The sequence below is a fragment of the Jaculus jaculus genome, chromosome 14 (genome assembly GCF_020740685.1).
Source record: "Jaculus jaculus isolate mJacJac1 chromosome 14, mJacJac1.mat.Y.cur, whole genome shotgun sequence".
NCBI classification, from domain to species: Eukaryota; Metazoa; Chordata; class Mammalia; order Rodentia; family Dipodidae; genus Jaculus; species Jaculus jaculus.
The window spans coordinates 53,631,423-53,648,964 of NC_059115.1; the positions used below are offsets into that span (position 1 = coordinate 53,631,423).

At 44.4% G+C, this 17,542-nt stretch overlaps 1 protein-coding gene across 1 annotated transcript in view; it reads right to left on the reverse strand.

The window, feature by feature from the left end:
- Sv2c (synaptic vesicle glycoprotein 2C) overlaps window positions 1–17,542 on the reverse strand; it is a 213,623-nt gene that overhangs the window by 19,668 nt on the left and 176,413 nt on the right. Inside the window, exons 5-12 of the mRNA XM_004651529.3 lie at window positions 16,541–16,674; window positions 15,789–15,878; window positions 13,037–13,147; window positions 11,944–12,032; window positions 8,974–9,138; window positions 6,819–6,952; window positions 4,388–4,591; window positions 3,747–3,906 (exon numbers count right to left, since the gene is read on the reverse strand). Coding sequence (XP_004651586.1) covers window positions 3,747–3,906; window positions 4,388–4,591; window positions 6,819–6,952; window positions 8,974–9,138; window positions 11,944–12,032; window positions 13,037–13,147; window positions 15,789–15,878; window positions 16,541–16,674 — 1,087 coding nt within the window. The remainder of the gene's footprint in view (window positions 1–3,746; window positions 3,907–4,387; window positions 4,592–6,818; window positions 6,953–8,973; window positions 9,139–11,943; window positions 12,033–13,036; window positions 13,148–15,788; window positions 15,879–16,540; window positions 16,675–17,542) is intronic.

The following is a 17,542-nucleotide window of genomic DNA, read 5'->3' on the forward strand; positions in this document are numbered from 1 at the left end:
GCTCCTAGAAGCCACAGGTGATTAATCAAAGATCCCAAGGCAAGGCCAGGGTGAAATACTTCCAAATGGATTATTGGTCAGGGAAGCTACAGAGGTTCCTACGACAATGCAGGCTACTGCCATTGTTCTTGGTTGCCCGCCCCAAAACTGGAGGGTTAGCCCCTATTTCTGAAGACAGCGCGCTTTAGACAGGACATAGAGAAATTCGGCTAGACACGCTGCTGACTAACTGGCATAGAAGGTGGCCCGCAGGCTGCTGGCAGGGAGACGTGACCTCGCCATCTCTTACATCGCGCCTGGCTCGCATTGACACAGCGGGCAAGCTCCTGGCCGCTCCTGAACTTGATTCCTTCCCCTCCAACCTCAGGACCTTCACACTGGCTGCCACCTGTACTGCAAAAGATCTTTTCTGAAACCTGCTCAATTTTCAGCTTTTTAGCATCTACGTTTTCCTAGACTGCAATATTTGCCCTCCTCACATCAGTATCCTTTTGTTGTTGTTTTGTTGTGGGTTTTCACAGTAAGATCTCACTCTAGCCCAGGATGACTTCGAATTCACTATGTAGTCTCAGGCTGGCCTTGAACTCACAGCAATCCTCCTACCTCTGCCTCCCAAGTGCTGGGATTAAAGGCATGTGCCACCAGGCCTGGCTACAGCAGTATCCTTTTTTTAAAATAAAAATTACTTTATTTGTTTATTTCACAGAGAGAGAGAGAGGGAGGGAGGGAGAGAGAATGGGCATGCTACTGCAAACGAACTCCAGACACATGCGCCACCTTATGCATCTGGCTTATGTGGGTCCTGGGGAATTGAACCTGGGTCCTTTGGCTTTGCAGGCAAGTGCCTTCATTGCTAAGCCATCTCTCCAGTATTCCTTATGCCCCTGTGTAGCCTCACTTTTTCCTCTATAGCACTTAGCAACATATGATATGCTGTCTCTACTTTACTTATCCAGTATGTAAATCTAGTAGTAGTTTATTGACTGTCTTCCTCAAAGCAGAATGGAGACTCCAGCAATAAGCTCACTGCTGTATCCCAGTGACTAGAACAGTTCCAGACACATCATATACCTTGGTAAGTAGCTGTTAGATCAATCAATGAAACAAATCTATCCTTAGTTCAGGCATCTTTCTAGACTCCAACATAAATAGTCTGATGCCTATTAACAGCTCCATGTTGACAAGGAAAGTCAACCTACATCAACTAAAGGTCAGTGCCTCCTTGACTCCAGCTGAACCTGATTCTCCTCCCGTGTCCCTGTCTCAACCTGGCCACAACCATCTCTTCAAATGCACAAGCAGAAACAAGAATCCTCTTCGACAATCCCTTTCCCTCATCCTAACATGCAACCAAGCAGCCAGTTTTCATGATTTTATCTCTAAAAAAAAAAATCAATGAAGAGGTGAAGATGTTGAATGCTGACTTCTCCCTTGTCCACCTCCACTTTTCCAGAATTACCATCTTCAGGGCCTTAGTGAGATTCCTGTCTCCTTCCTGGCCGTCAGAATGAACTCTCCAACTGACACCTGATCTCACCCTTCTCCCTAGAGCTCCTTGTCCTCACGTGATGATCAGTGGATAGGCCTCTATCACATGGGGTCTGCTTAACTTTGCTAACTCTTCTTCCTAGAGGTTTTCAGATAGCATCGCTCTGAATGCACTCTCTCTCCTTCCCGTCTTTCTGCCAGCCTGTAACTTGCTATTCTTCAGGTCCTAGCTCAGACACCACTCTTCCAAGAAATTCTCGGATGTGGCCAAGCCTTAAGTCCGTCCTTCATCCAACCACACTGTCTCCCTCTCCTCAGCTCCAGAGGAACCACTACAAATGCTTCACCCAGTCCTTGCAGGTTCAATCTCCTCCTGATGTCTGTTTCTAGAAGGACCTGAGTGAATACTGCAGCAACAACTTTTTTTTTCACTCAGTGTTTCACCTTTCCAGTAGTAGTCCATGCTACTCAGAGGAAACACTACCCAACTCCCAAGTTTCTCTTATATTTGTTTATTTTATTAGAGACAGAGAGAGAAGGGGGGGAGAGAGGGAGAGAGAGAGATAGAGAAAATGAGAGTTCTAGGGCCTGTAGCCACTGCAAATGAACCCAGACACATGTGCCATCATGTGCATCTGGCTTACATGGGATCTGGAGAAATGAATCTGGGTCCTTAGGCTTTGCAGACAAGCAAGCACCTTAACTGTTAAGTCATCTCTCCAGCATAAATTTTTCTTTTCTTTTTTTTTCTTTTTTTTTTTTGTTGTTTTTTTGAGGTAGGGTCTCACTCGGGTCCAGGCTGACCTGGAATTAACTATATAGTCTTAGGGTGGCCTCAAACTCACAGTGATACTCCTACCTCTGCCTCCCGAGTGCTGGGATTAAAGGTGTGCGCCACCATGCCTGACTAAGTTTTTCTTTTCTAAGTCAGTGTCTTCCCCTCCTCATAGGAAACTATTCTTTTTTTTTTTTTTTTTTTTTTTAGTCATGGTAGTGGGATAAGCAGTTGATTTCATCTAAAATGCTATCAAACTCACAGTGGAAAACAAAAGTGAAGGAGGCTCTGACAGCCTCACTCTGACATGAGGGGTTGATTTAAATAAGTAGTTCAATCCATATCTATGTGGGGCTAGTTGACAAAAGGAGAGGCTAAGGCAAGAAAACCCAGCGAAAGATGTGTGTTCTTATTCCTCCAGGCCCAGCCCCTGGCCATTGACCCCAGGCTGCTGACTATACAGTTACCATGCTGATGAAGGAGATTGTATATAAATTATATGTTTTTTTTCAGAACCTAAGTGTATATACAGGGTTCATGAAGTGCTTCAATGAGGTTACTTGACAAGCAGACACCCGGGGTTCTTGAGTTTGGGACGTTCTACATGAAGGTGGGCATAGGGGTATTAGACAAAGATCTTCCCGAGGAAGAAATCTGTGAGTCTGCATAGACCACGCTGTGCTCAAGCAAACACAGGCAGGAGGGCAGAGACGTGACTCTGGATGAGTAGTAAATCAACAGTCCAAACGTGTCAGCACAGTCTTAGGAAACACAATGTTCCTCCGTTTCAAAGGCTGCAGAATGCTCTGGTGAAAGGGCTCCCATGGCAACAAAGCTTAAGAACTGTGCATGAAACAAAAGCTGGCAAAGGGCATTTCTCTTAGCTCATGTTAATTGGCAAAATGTGGCTTCTGTTCTTTTAATGGGATTACTCAGCTGCTAAAGCTTTCCTCAACAGCTCTGGCTTCTGGCTCTCCCTGACATAATGCAAATTAGCTGTGTTTCCATGTGGGCACTGGGTGGGAAACTTTGCTCCAATAGCAAGCTTCTTTGTTTGTAACTGGAGATGTGTTGAGCTTTCCTCCAACAGACTGGAAATGTCAAGAGATACATGTTCTAGAGACCTCTTTTGGACTGAGGAGCCCACGGGGGTTTCTGCAAATGTAAAGTAATGACCCTGATAGGACTGACTAGTGCTCAAAACAGGCTACAAACCCGAATCCTCACCATGACATTACAGTTCCTTGTATTAGTCAACATACAAAATCATGGACACAATTAAATTTCTCCACTGTCCTATTAACTCCGACTAGGAACTAGGCTCCCATACGTTTCTTTTTCAAAGATATGAGTGGAAACTATCACTTCATAAGCTAGACACTTTTTGGATTTTCACTGTCTGAGGGAAATGGCAGTTGGCTTATTATTATTATTTGTAATGGTTTTTCAGTGGTCCCACGGGGCTTAAAGTAGCTCAGCCTACCTGCGGTCTGTGGGGTACAGTTCCACGGTGACCACATCGAGAGAATTCCACGCTGAGATGGTCAAGCCATTGTACAGACACAGCATGCCAATCATCATGGATTCGCTGGTGCCAAACCAAAGAAAGAAACAGCTGATCCCCGAGAGCACCATGGAACCACCTGCCGACAGTATGGACAAAAGAGAAGGGTTCCCTGTCAACTCGGGAGCACAGACCTTCAAGGCTTTGACGACTGCCAGGGAAACAGTTGCAGGAGGGAAGCCACGGACTCAACTCCATTGGGCCTACCTCTGCCTGGCTGAAAGGTGTGCATGTTTACGTATCTGAAAGGTTGTCTGTCCCTCTAACTGCTCTCTGAGCAAAGCAAGTACAAAATGCTCATCAGCCACTTTTCAGCTACTTAAGTAGAAAAATATACATTAGTTACACATAATTAGTTTTTCAGTCTACTAATTCATGGAAACTGCACAGATGAAATATAATTAGATATAATTTTCACTGCAGTTTAGTCCTCGGGAAAGGTTTAAGGGGTTTCTCATAGGATACGCATTTCTAAGGTGCAGGGAATACAGTGGGGGTCGCGGGCTCCCTCCAGATCATAGGGGGCAGGGCTTTCACTTTCTGTGAACCCGAGAACATACCCAGCATTGTTAAGCGTCCGATCCTGTCCATCAGGAGAGCAGATACAATATTTCCTGGCAACACAGCCAATGTTCCCAGGAAGTTGACAAAATAAATCCAGTAGGCGCTATAGTCATCATCAAAAGTGATCTGGCACCCCGTCTTGTTGTGAATAAACGTGCAGTTTTGAAATTCACTGTCAATGAATTTATAGGGTTCAAAATCTGTCAAAACAACATGAAGACAACTCATCAAGCCACTTCTGTGTGTAAGGAATAGATACGCACATGATCAGAGAGTCCATGGAGAGTTCAGAAGAGAAGGATGCTTTTGCAAATGCCTTGAGGCTATCATGGCCTGGGCTCACTTGACTTTAAAACAATTTTTTAAACTTTTTATTTATTTATTTTTTAAAATTACTTATTTATTTATTTGAGAGCGACAGACACAGAAAGACAGATAGAGGGAGAGAGAGAATGGGCGCGCCAGGGCTTCCAGCCTCTGCAAACGAACTCCAGACCCGTGCGCCCCCTTGTGCATCTGGCTAACGTGGGACCTGGGGTACTGAGCCTCGAACCGGGGTCCTTAGGCTTCACAGGCAAGCGCTTAACCACTAAGCCATCTCTCCAGCCCCTAAACTTTTTATTTTTTAAAAGTATTTTTTTTGTTTTATTTATAACTGTGTGTGTGTGTGTGTGTGTGTGTGTGTGTACATGCACACATATGCTGCAAATGAACATGAGATGCTTGCACCAATTTTTGCAACTGGCTTTATGTGGGTTCTGGGGAACTGAAGCCTGGCTGGCAGGCTTTGCAAGCAAGTGCAAAGCACAAAGTGCAACTGCTAAGCGCCTCTCCTCCTCAGGTTTCTAACTTAAAAATAATAATTTATTTGCACCAGCATGTGTGTGTGTGTGTGTGTGTGTGTGCAAGCACACATGCGTGTGTCTGTGTGTGTATAGGCACACCAGGGTCTCTTACTGTCGTAAATGAATACCTGTCCGGCTTTATGTAAAATGAACCTGGGCTGGTAGGCTTTGCAAGAAAGTGTCTTTAACTACCAAACCACTTCTCCAGTCCCTCACTTGACTTTTCATGTCTTCTGGTCAGAACATGGGGTTAGTCTGGGACCTCATGCTACCGTAGCAGAATGGAGTGAAACCTCTATTGAATAAGGGGAATAAATGAAGTTAAAGAGTCCAGGTATCCTCTGATTTTCTGTGTTTGTCCATGGCTAATTATGTTATCAGTAACTCCTTTATAATATTACTTTGTTGTAATTATGCTCTATAAAGGCCATCATAATAGTACTAGCAGGTTCCACACTACAGTTATAAAAATAATTTGTCTTAAGATATGTACAAATTGTACATTTTTTGGGGACTCTGAAGGTCAGAGAAGGAATAGGACCCTCCTTGTGTCCTTGAGGTTGGGTTATAATTTGATGTCTATGCAGATGAATTCACGGAAGAATGCTCCCATAAAGGTCGCTAGCATTCACTGCTAGGAAATTTCTTGAACTTGGCTCTCTTGCAAATAGTGATGAGTTCTGCTGAAAAGCTGTGATAAACAAAATTGGATGCTTCCTTCATGATCAATAGCTACCCAAAGTTAAAAACAAAAACAAGAACAATAGCTGGTCTTCTGAGGTCAGATGCTCTTGAGGATGACAGTTGGTCAACTGTCAGTTGGAGCTGGGCAAAGCTGGCTCCTCTATGAGCACCCAGCAGGGCAGGGTTACCCACCAGGGAAGACCGGGATATAACCCCCAGTGCCAGGATGTTATTCTGGAGTCATTTAAAAGGACTAACACGTAGAAATTGGAAAGCACAGAGCACTGCAATCAGGCACACCAGGACTCCAACCTGAGTTGATACTGGTTCTTTGATATTGGCCAAAGTGCTTTTCCTAAGCTTTGGCTCTTGTGAACACTGTATGAGACAATGAATGTCCTCTGACCTGGACTGGGACGGCGGGGGCTTGACTTACTTCTGTTTCCCTGGGAAGCTGTGCAGGCTCCGCTACATGGCTCAGGCTAACGCATTCTGTTCAGCCGAGCATATGCATACTATCTACTTCTGTAGATAGGGAAGTTTTAAGGCAAGCTCCATTTAAGCAAACAGTAGATTGTAAACTCATGATTACCAAAACAAATAAATCCATAGATTATTTCTTTGCTTTAAAAAGTATGCACCAAAAGACCTTTTATATTTATTTATTTATTATTTTGACAACTTTGAACCTGGGCAATCCTCATTTGCATTAATCTGACAAAGAAAGAAACGACAGCTATTGACTCAACCCAATTCAAAGAAATGATTTGTGTACCCTTTAATCTTCAGTTGTCACTTAAGCCTCTGGCCATATTTTTACATGTGATAATCACATGTATACAAGACAGAGGTGCTTTAAAGGGCCCATTTGGAGGAATTGTGACATATACTTACTTACCTGTGTTCTCAAACAGAGTATCAATAAATGTGCAGTTCTTGAAGTAGGTGTTGACTGAAGTCACGTCATCAAAGGTGCAAGACTTAAACACTGAGTCTTTGAAGGTTACAGATTTGAACTTGACCCCTAGGAATCTGCAACACACACACACATACAGAGAGAGAGAGAGAGAGAGAGAGAGAGGGAGAGAGAGAGAGATTATGTCAATGACTTGTGTCTACTGTAATGCAAGGCTAAGTCAAACAGGTTTAGAGGTATGATATCCCACTACAGAGCTTCTGATTTATAAAGGGCACGGGTTTCTGGATTTCCTAAGATCTTTGCTTTCCTCCCCCCCTCTTTGTCTTGAGAGTATCAAATATCATTTCCAGCTAAGATAAGTGAAGGCATTCAAGTCCAGTTAGTTTTTTGCAATGTTGGTTAAAGGCTTTGTGAGGTGTGAGTTTGAAAGCAAAGAGTTAGAGGATTACCCGTGGCTATCAGTTAGTTTTCAATACAGACAGCTGTATTTGGAGTTAATGTTATAATAAACTGAATGTCTTAGCAGGATCTAATGATTCAGCATTGATAAGGACTCCCTGTAGTTCTGGGTAAATATGCATTAGTATACTATTTTTTCTTGATCTAAGAGTTTCTTATAATTGGAGAGAGAGAGAGAAGGATGAGACAGAGGGAGAGAGAGAGAAGAAAAGGAAGAGAGGACAAGAGGATGTATGCACCAGGGAAGGAGAAAGGAAGAAAGAGGGGTTACCCCCACCTGTTGCAGGAAAGCCACAAAGAGCCTCAGCGTACTTTATTAAGAGACTGAATGTATTCTTAGCCAGTCGCAGAGAGGAATAAACACCTGGGAAAGAGTTACTATACTACCACCACTCTTTTCTTTAAAGGGTAAGGAATATAACACTTTTAAAAAATGTTTATTGCCGGGCGTGGTGGCGCACGCCTTTAATCCCAGCACTCGGGAGGCAGAGGTAGGAGGATCACCGTGAGTTCAAGGCCACCCTGAGACTACAGAGTTAATTCCAGGTCAGCCTGGACCAGAGTGAGACCCTACCTCGAAAAACCAAAAAAAAAAAAAAAAAAAAAAAGTTTATTAATTGATTTATTTGCAAGCAGAGAAAGCTAGAGAGATTGGGTGTACCAGGGCCTCCAGACACTGCAAATGAACTCTGGATGCATGCACCACCCTGTGCATCTGGCTTTACGTGGGTACTGGAGAATTGAACCCAGGTTGTTAGGCTTTAAAAGCAAGCATCTTAAGCACTAAGCCATCTCTCTAGCCCTAACACCACTCGTATTAGAGAAAGAAAGGGATTATTCCTTTGGGCCAACTTGAAAATAGTTCACTAATGATTTTGTACTTTCAGAGTTATTCTGTCTGTAATGCTGATTGCATTTATCAGTTAATGTGCTGTGTCTCACAGACCACGAGCTTTAAAAACTCTGTTTCAATTGTTACTCCAGAGCTCAGTATAGAACCACCTAAATATCTAAAGGAGGTAAGAAAATGTCACATTTTAAGATTAAAGTTATTAAAATGGGTGGAAATTTTGGAGGGGGAAGCAATTTTAATGTCTAAATGAGTGTGATACACGCAGGAAACAGACAGCACAGAATTCAAAAGATGAAAGGAGGAAACAATAATTCTTTCCTACTCCAGCCCACCCTAACCCGAGCTTTTAGTGGGTGGGGTCTTACCTCAGGGCTTCCTTTCTATTCTCCCACTGCAGAACAACTGACTTATCTCTGATGGTAGTGATCTCCCTGACAATTGCAGGGGATGTGGTTGTACACAGTTTGGGCCTGGGGTTCACATTTCTTTCTTTGCCAAACTTTACCTTTTTCATAACTTTCTGCTCTGTATTTTGTTCCCTTTCATTAGATGTGATTCAGGGCAGCTAAAAGAAGCCATACCATGGACTCAATGCTATTCTGCCTGGAAATTTTATCTGCCAAACACATTAATCCATTACTTTTAAATTTGATCTAATTCAAGTTGTCAGGACACAGGCAGAATTCAGTGAGGTTCTCCACTGGAATTTCATGTGAACCGTCTCTTGCCCAGTTCCTGAAGATCCTGGAGGTTTTAGTTATTATTTGAATGCTAACATGAGGTCAGTTTTTTTGTGAATTAATTATTTCAAGGTCTGTGTACCTGCCATTGTCATATTCCATCCCAGTATGAATCTGGTTCTCCATTGTAAAGTTAATACTGAAATTTGCATATTTATCTCTTTGCACATTTCTAGTTAGTAACGCGTATTCATCAGACTGCAGATGTTTAATGACATCAGGGAACCAAACCGATAATCCATAGTACCTGAAAAGACAAAAGCACGAGCTTGTAAAAGCACACCAGAGGCACTGAGTGTCTCCCTGACATTTTCGGAATGGTATTAGGTCCCAGGGAAGCACTTCCGGTTATGACTGGCTCCCTGCAACAACTGAATGAGTCATCACGTAGCAATTGGTATGCTGCGCTCTCCCCTCCCCCAATTAATCTGCAGAAATCCAGTTAAAGAGATAACTTCAAAGCTCCAGGTGTGTAATTCCTGAATCCTGTCTGTGGGAAGGGGTATGCAGAAAGAATCTCTTCCTGTGCTCACACATGATCTGAGTATGTCCCCATGAAACTAAATCTTAAAACCCTGAAGTGAGAGTCTTAAGAGGTGTGGGGCTTTTATGAGGCGATTACATCTGGGGGACAGACCCTTTATGAGCAGGGTAAGTTCAATGTGAAAGATGCACAGGGGTGCTGCCTCCCTTCCTTTTGCCTCTTCCACCTCTTTTGCCATATGAGCCCCCTGGAGGATGCAGTAGCAAAGTGTCATCTTAGAAGCAGAGCCCAAGTCCTCACCGGTCGCCCCTGCCCCCTGGCACCATGCTTTCGGACTTACCAGCCTCCAGAAATGAGAGACCTAGTTTTCTATGATTTATAATAAACCCAAGCTGTGGCATTGTGTTGTGGTCACATAAAAGGGCTGAGGCACATGGCGTGCTGGCCTCCATGCCATTACCATCATCCCACTGAGAGAGCCTATCTCCTACTCTGGTGGTATAAACTCATAGATTCCAGAACTGGAGTGCTTCACAGGACCGCTTTTACTAATGGACAATCTGGCTTGCGTTCTACACTTCTGTACTGTTAGCCTGAGATCAAGTCCCCATTTTCCAAGGTGGTTCAAGGCAGTAGAAAGGGTCATTCAGGTTTCTATCTGAAAATACAGGTTATTTCAGCTTTCTGCCTTATGACCTCTAGTGTGTAACTCTGACAGTTACAAATGCTGCTGGTCTATTCAGTCCGGGGGCTACTAACCACAGGCAGCTACTAAAATTTGGCTCATCCGAACTGAGGTGTGAAAAAGAGAATGTAAAATTGCTCAGTAATGATTTTTATATTGATCATATATTGAAATGACACTTTGGGCTTAATAAGATATATAAAACATTGTATTAAAAAGTAACTTTGCTTGTTATTTTTCTTTTACCCATGTGGCTATAAGAAAATCTAAAATAATATATGTAGATCAAATTATATTTCTATTGGACAGTGCCAATCTGATATAGGAGTGTCTAAAGTGGGAACCGATGACCTGTGCCTGATCCAGACCCAATGACTCAGTGGCTCTGGGGTCCATCGTGCCAGGTGACTGTTGTGACACACCCTCCAGCTTGGGAACCATGGCTCCAGTCTGCTCCCGTGGTGCTTAGCAGCAGAGGGGGAGAAGTGGTTTGGAGGTAGACCCGCTTCAGGTCCTGGTCTTGCTGGCCCATTAGCTCACCCTTGGCTTACCACACTTCAGGTATAGATCATTCTGGCCATAGTCACAGGGCAAAACCTTGGGAATGCTCATTAGGGGCGCACATTATCATCATCAATGAAATGGAAGAGTTTTTAGCTAACTTCTCGTTTATTCAGCAAACACTTGCTGACCACCCATTAAATGGTGGGTACTATAGAGATTTCAGCAAATAAATCACAAAATCAAAGCTCTGGCCAGCAGTAATTAAGTTACGCAGGTAAACGAACACTAGGAATTGATCACCAAGGATGCTTTACACCTTGAGAGCAGCATTCCTCACTTGCTTAACTTTGCCTGCCTTGTCCCTAACTCAGTGCCAAGCACAAAGCAGACACCTGATATATGTTCCTCCTCCTGTCCTTCAAAATTAATAGATTTTTTTTTTTTTTTTTTTTGTTTTTCAAGGTAGGGTCTCACTCTAGCCCAGGCTGACCTGGAATTCACTATGGAGTCTCAGGGTGGCCTTGAACTCACAGCAATCCTCCTACCTCTGCCTCCCGAGTACTGGGATTAAAGGCGTGCGCCACCACACCCGACTTAGATTTCTTATTAGTTGGGAAATAATTACATATTCTAAACCAACCTTTCAAAATTTCATTTATTTGTTTGTTTGTTAGTGGGACGGGGCTAGATGTCAGGATCCCATAATGCTTGCCAATCTTTATCACAGAGCTTCCTCTCCAGCTCGAAACCAGCCCCTTTAGTTTAAAAATGTGGAATGAAGTCACATGTCTAACCAAGTTATATGGCCGAAAAGTAGAAAAGGCCATAAGGAATAATAAAACTGAGATGAGAATAGGAAGTGTGGAGGGGTTGTAATTAAAAAAAAAAAAAAAGAGGAGGAAGGAAGGCAGTTGGATGTTTAGGGATGGGGCTGCTGAGAAGTGACATGTGAAACAGAGTCGGAGGAAGAGGGAGTAAGGACAGATGTCCCAGGGACAAGTGCCCAGGTGGAGGTAGTGGGAAGATCTGAGATGGAGACAGTCTGCCAGGGTTAAGGGAGAGCTAAGAGGCTGACTAGATTGGGGCTGAGCAGAGGAGGACAGTGGACAGGTACAGGGGGACTCATTCAGGGTCTAATGGGGCTTTCCAGATACTACTGGGTTTGCCAGCCCCGTTTTCTGAAAAGACAAAGAGAACAATTAGTTCATAAAACCCTAACTATAAGCAAATGTAATCAGAAAAAATTCTTCCCTAGTGGTTTAACAGCTTTGAGAAGTTTAAAAAAAAATGAAGGAAAGGAAAATAAGAAAGCAGTGTGACTGAAAGTTATGATACGATATGTAATGATTTTACCTACCAAAAATATGAACATCACTTACCCAAAGGACAAGGTGAACCAAACAATTGTAAGCTTTATTGTGTTTTCCCTGACTGGGTAGTTGAAACATCTCATGAAAGTCAACCAGATCTGTGAAATATTAGAGAGTTATTTTTATTATGCAGTTTGTAGTTAACCCCACTCCCTAATCTCTTCCACCAAATTACAAAAAGGGTCAGTTTGTGTTGAGGTCAATTCATTTCAGCCTAAAATATAAAAAAATAAAATAAAATTAAGGCCCACACAGAAGCAAATGGTGGAGCTATCTTTTCTTTTCTTTTTTTCTGGCAGTTCTAATGATGAAACCTAGGGTCTTCACTCCTGAGTGATACCCTCAGCTCTCCTTTATTTTATACTTTTTATTTTGAAATATGGGCTCGCTAAGTTGACCAGGCTAACTTGAACTCATTCTGTAGCTCAAGTAGGTCTTGAATTTTTCAGTTCTCCTGCCTCAGCCTCCTGAGTAGCTGAGTAATTACAAGGCCTGCACCACCAGGACTGGCTTGGAATTTTCACTTTCCAGCTTTCTGGAGGCCTAACAGTTGCTAAGGCGAGACTTTTCCATCCCAACTTTTAGCCTGACACCTTCTAACTGTGGTGGTTTTAATCAGGTGTCCCCCCATGAACTCCTCTTTTCTAGGTGTTGAGTCCCCAGCTGGTGGCAATTTGGAAATTGAAGCCTCTTAAAGGGGTATAATGCTGGGAGCAGGCTCCCAGCCAGCTTCCTCTTGCCAGTGTTTGACACACTCCCATGCTGAGGTTTGCCACCTGCTGTGGCAGAGCCTCTGCTCATGCCACATTTTTCCTCTGCCATCATGGAGTTTCCCCTGGAGTTTGTAAGTCAAAATAAACCATTTCCTCCCAAAAGTTGCTTTTGGTCCGGGTGCTTAGTGCCAGCAATGAGACGGTAACTGTAACATTTCCCTAAGCCAGAACACACAGACCAGCTGCTGATTCCAAAGGGATCCAGTTGCTTGGCCTTACTCCAGAAGTGGGGTGTTCTGGACAGAAAGGCCTCTCTCATGAGACAGGCACAATTAGCCTCTTCTGTGACCATCCCTGGACGCGGGGTCATGGCGAACCTCCGTACTTACTCCATACAGTTCTGTGCGGATCCGAACAAAACACCTCCTATACCACGTTCCGGTGTCGCTCTCAATTTCGATCAGCTCATCTATTTGTTTAGGGGTTTTGATTTTATTAACCTGTGGAGAGCAACAGAGTGCAAAGTGCTGAGTTCTCTTGTCGGAACCTGCTGAGTTTAGGTTATTTTAAAAGAGCAAAACCTAGCCGGGAGTGGTGGCGCACGCCTTTAATCCCAGTACTTGGGAGGCAGAGGTAGGAGGATTGCTGTGAGTTCGAGGCCACCCTGAGACTACATAGTCAATTCCAGGTCAGCCTGAGCTATAGTGAGACCCTGCCCCCCTCCAAAAAAAACCAAAAAACAAACAAAAAAGAATGAGTGATGAGGAATGTCCTAGGGAGATGGAGAAGAGCAAGTATCATTGGAATGATGTCAGATAAAAATGGCTCTCTTGGCATTATTATTACAAAGATTCACAATAGCAGATATAAAATTTAAAGAAATTAACTTATTTTGCTTGGTCTAAGGTGATTGTATGTAATTCTCTTTTTGGAAACTACTTATCCGATGAGTTTCATAGCTAACTATAATCCTTATCTTTCTTATCCAACTTAAAATAAAAATATTTTGTTATTTATTTATTTATTTGACAGAGAAAGAGGGGGAAGGAGAGAAAGAGAGAGAAAGAGAGAGAGAGAGAGAGAGAGAGAGAATGGGTGTGCCAGGGCCTCTAGCCACTGCAAACAAACTCCAGACACGTGTGCACCCTTGTGCATCTGGGTCCTGGGGAATTGAACCAGGGTCTTTTGGCTTTGTAGACAAATGCCTTAACTGCTAAGCCATCCCTCCAGTCACACCTTTTTTATATAAAAATATTTTTACTTTTTTATTTTTTACTTTGAGAGAGAAAGAGGCAGAGAGTGGGAGAGAGAGAGAGAAATAGAGAGAGAATAGGTGCAAAAGGGCCTTCAGCAACTGAGAACAAACTCCAGACACATGCACCACCTTGGGCATTTGGCTTACAAGGGAGCTAGGGAATCGAACCTGGGTCCTTTAGCTTTGCAGGCTAGCACCTTAACTGCTAAGCCATGCCTCCGGCCCCCAGCTTTTATTTAAACAGTATCACAAGGGCCCTTCCTTCCTTCACCTATAGACTAACTCAAAGTAGCTGGTGAGCAGATATCCACAAGTGGCCACAACTCAAGATGTGAGTTTCCATGGCAAACATCAACAGTGACTCTTCTGTTACATAAAGGAAAGACGTGATGGTGACTCAGTGCAAAAAAAGCCACATACATGACCTAAGGCAGCCTCTTGGGCTAAGGCAAAGAGCCCCATGTCAGGAGTCATACTTTCAATACAGAGAAGGGATCCTGAGAAGAGAAGGGAGGAAGCATCCATCCTCCGTTAGTTATCATTTCCCCATCTGTAGCTAAGAGACATAGAGAGGTACACACTGCACCTGCCGACCTCTCAGATGGCCACTTTATTGTGAAAACCCAGTTTGAGGTCTAGCACGTGATGAGACAGAGGCACAGGAAGTCATTTTTTTTTTTAAGATTTATTTTTACTTATTTGAGACAGGGAGAAAGAGAGAGTGTGAGAGAGAATGGGCGCACCAGGGCTTCCAGCCACTGCAAACGAACTCCAGACACATGTGCCACCTTGCGTATCTGGTTTTTATGTGGGACCTGGAGAATCGAACCTGGGTCCCTAGGCTGCGCAGTTATGCACCTTAACCACTGAGCCATCTCTCCAGCCCAGGAAGTCATTTTAATTGCTGCTCTTTGTGGAATACTTCCTTAGAACATGCCAGAGAAGGTGCTAAGTGCTTTTCACACAGTAGCTCAGATGTCTTTTCCAGGAACTCTATCAGCTAGGTGCTATCATCATCATCATCACCTTGTAGAGAAGGAAGCAGACACTCTGCGCCTTGATCTTAGTTGCTCAGGTCACGTGGCAAATGAGTGACGGAGCTGGGTTCTAAACTCAGATTCATTTGCTTTACATGAGAGACCCTAGGATGCTTGGAGCTTATGGGCTGAGCAGCACATGGAAACACATTTCATGGGGCAGGAGCAGTGGCCTGGGAGAGCAGAGTACATGGCCTAACAGAGGGCCTGATCTCCTGGGCCAGCAAGTTAAGGAGAATCTACTGGTGGCCTCAACAACCAACGCCTCTGGTATTAAGGCAAGGAAGTTAGAATAAATAAGCCATAAGCCATAGTTTTTCCACCTTAACGTTATCTCTCAGGCTGTTATTTAGCCAACAATAGAGACTTGGGATTTTAAAAAGATATTTTATTTTTCATTTATTTGACAGAGAAAGAGACAGAGAGAGAGAGAGAGACAGAGAGAGAGAGAATGGGCATGCCAGGGCCTGCAGCCACTGCAGATGAACTCCAGACGCATGCACCTCCTTTTGCAGCTGGCTAATGTGGGTCCAGGGGAATCAAACCTGGATCCTTTGGCTTGGCTTTGCAGGCAAATGCCTTAACTGCTAAGCCATCCCTCCAGCTTGAGATTTGGGATTTGAAAATAGGTGTGAGTGGGTTGTTGGAAACCTAATGGGCCAAAGTAGCCTTCTGCCTATGTGTAAATAAAACTTTATTGGGAACACAGCTATGCCCTTTTGCTTACACATTATCTGTGGCTACTTTTGCTCTGCAAAAGAAAAGCTAAGTAGGAGTGACAGAGACTATATGGCTTGCAAGGCTTGAAAGCTGGCCTTGACAGGAACAGGGTGTTCTGAGGAGACTCACCGTGAAGACCTTCTCAGGCTGGCCCCGGGCTCTCATGTTGGTATCATGAATTAACTTCAGAATCATCCAGGCTTCATCATGCTTTCCAACCTGAAACAGGCACAGACAGCGGACAGCTAGGAGTCAGCAACAGGTGCTCTGTCACGCTGGTATACCCACCTTCAGTTTTCAGATAGTAGTGCGCATGTGTTTAGCTTTGCCCCACTGGAACCCGTGGTGACTCGGACATCACTGACCAGATGGGAGCATGCCTGTGACTAGAAAATCTACCTGCGGGTGGCAGCCTCGCATTGATCAGACACCACGTGACACTCTCTGCCTCAAAGGAAACTTACTAGCTTGAGGGAGAACACGCATGGCTTCTGGCTTTGAGGTAGCCTTCTTAACAATCTGGTTGTTTGAGGCATGTCTTCATGAAAATAAACCTTGGCACAGCTCCATGGTGAGAAGGAAAAAAGAAATGGATCTCTCCCCCCCCCCAAAGAGGCAAACACACTTTCTTGGAATCAGTAAAGAATCCTTTCCCATGTAAGCAGGCTACTTAATAATAAGAATAATAAGCCAGGCGTGGTGGTGCACGTCTTTAATCCCAGGACTCGGAAGGCAGAGGTAGGAGGATCGCCGTGAGTTCGAGGCCACCCTGAGACTCCATAGTGAATTCCGGGTCAGCCTGGGCCAGAGCGAGACCCTACCTCCAAAACCCAAATAATAATAGTAATAATAGCAATACCAATAATAAGAAGAAACATTACCTCCAGCAAGAAGCGAGGGCTCTCGGGCATGAAGGTGAGGGCCACCACAGAGGAGACGCAGGGCAGCGCGCACACGATGACGAAGACCCGCCAGCTGTGGAACTGGTAAGCCGAGCCCATGCTGAAGCTCCACCCTGGAAGAGGACGGAAGCGTGAGGTGCTTGTCCAGACTGCCTGCCCTCAATGTCCCCCTCTGGGTGGTGGTGGTGATGGGGTTCTCATGAGGAGCTTTCTGTCCAGTCTTGCTGTCCACATCAGGATTCGCTGACCAGGGCCATCAGTCATAGTGGCCAGGTCAGCTTGGAGACCTATAGCAGCTGTGTGGAGGAGAAAGGTGCTGGAAACAAAGGGGTCAGAACCTAAGTGGCGGGGGTACCTGTGGACCAAATCCAAAGGGCAACTCTGATGTGGAGGACACTTCTTCTAACGGCCACCACGCCGGGATGGCTTTTGTTTCCTCTTCCAGATCATCCTCCATTTCTTTTTCTTTTAAAAAATATTTGTGGGCTGGAGAGATGGCTTAGTGGTTAAGCGCTTGCCTGTGAAGCCTAAGGACCCCGGTTCGAGGCTCGGTTCCCCAGGTCCCACGTTAGCCAGATGCACAAGGGGGCGCACGCGTCTGGAGTTCGTTTGCAGAGGCTGGAAGCCCTGGCGTGCGCCCATTCTCTCTCTCTCTCTCTATCTGTCTTTCTCTCTGTGTCTGTCACTCTCAAATAAATAAATACAAAATGAACAAAAAATATTAAAAAAATATTGTTTATTTGATAGAGAGAAAGAGGGAGAGAGAGGGAATGGGCGTGCCGGGGCCTCCAGCCACTGCGAGCAAACTCCATACACATGCACCCCCTTGGGCATCTGGCTAACGTGGGTCCTGGGGAATCAAACGTGGGTCCTTTGGCTTTGCAGGCAGACGCCTTAACCACTAAGCCATCCCCACAGCCCCATTCTCCACTTCTTTTCATCCTACCGTGTGTCTGGAAATGGTTGTCTGTGGATGGTATC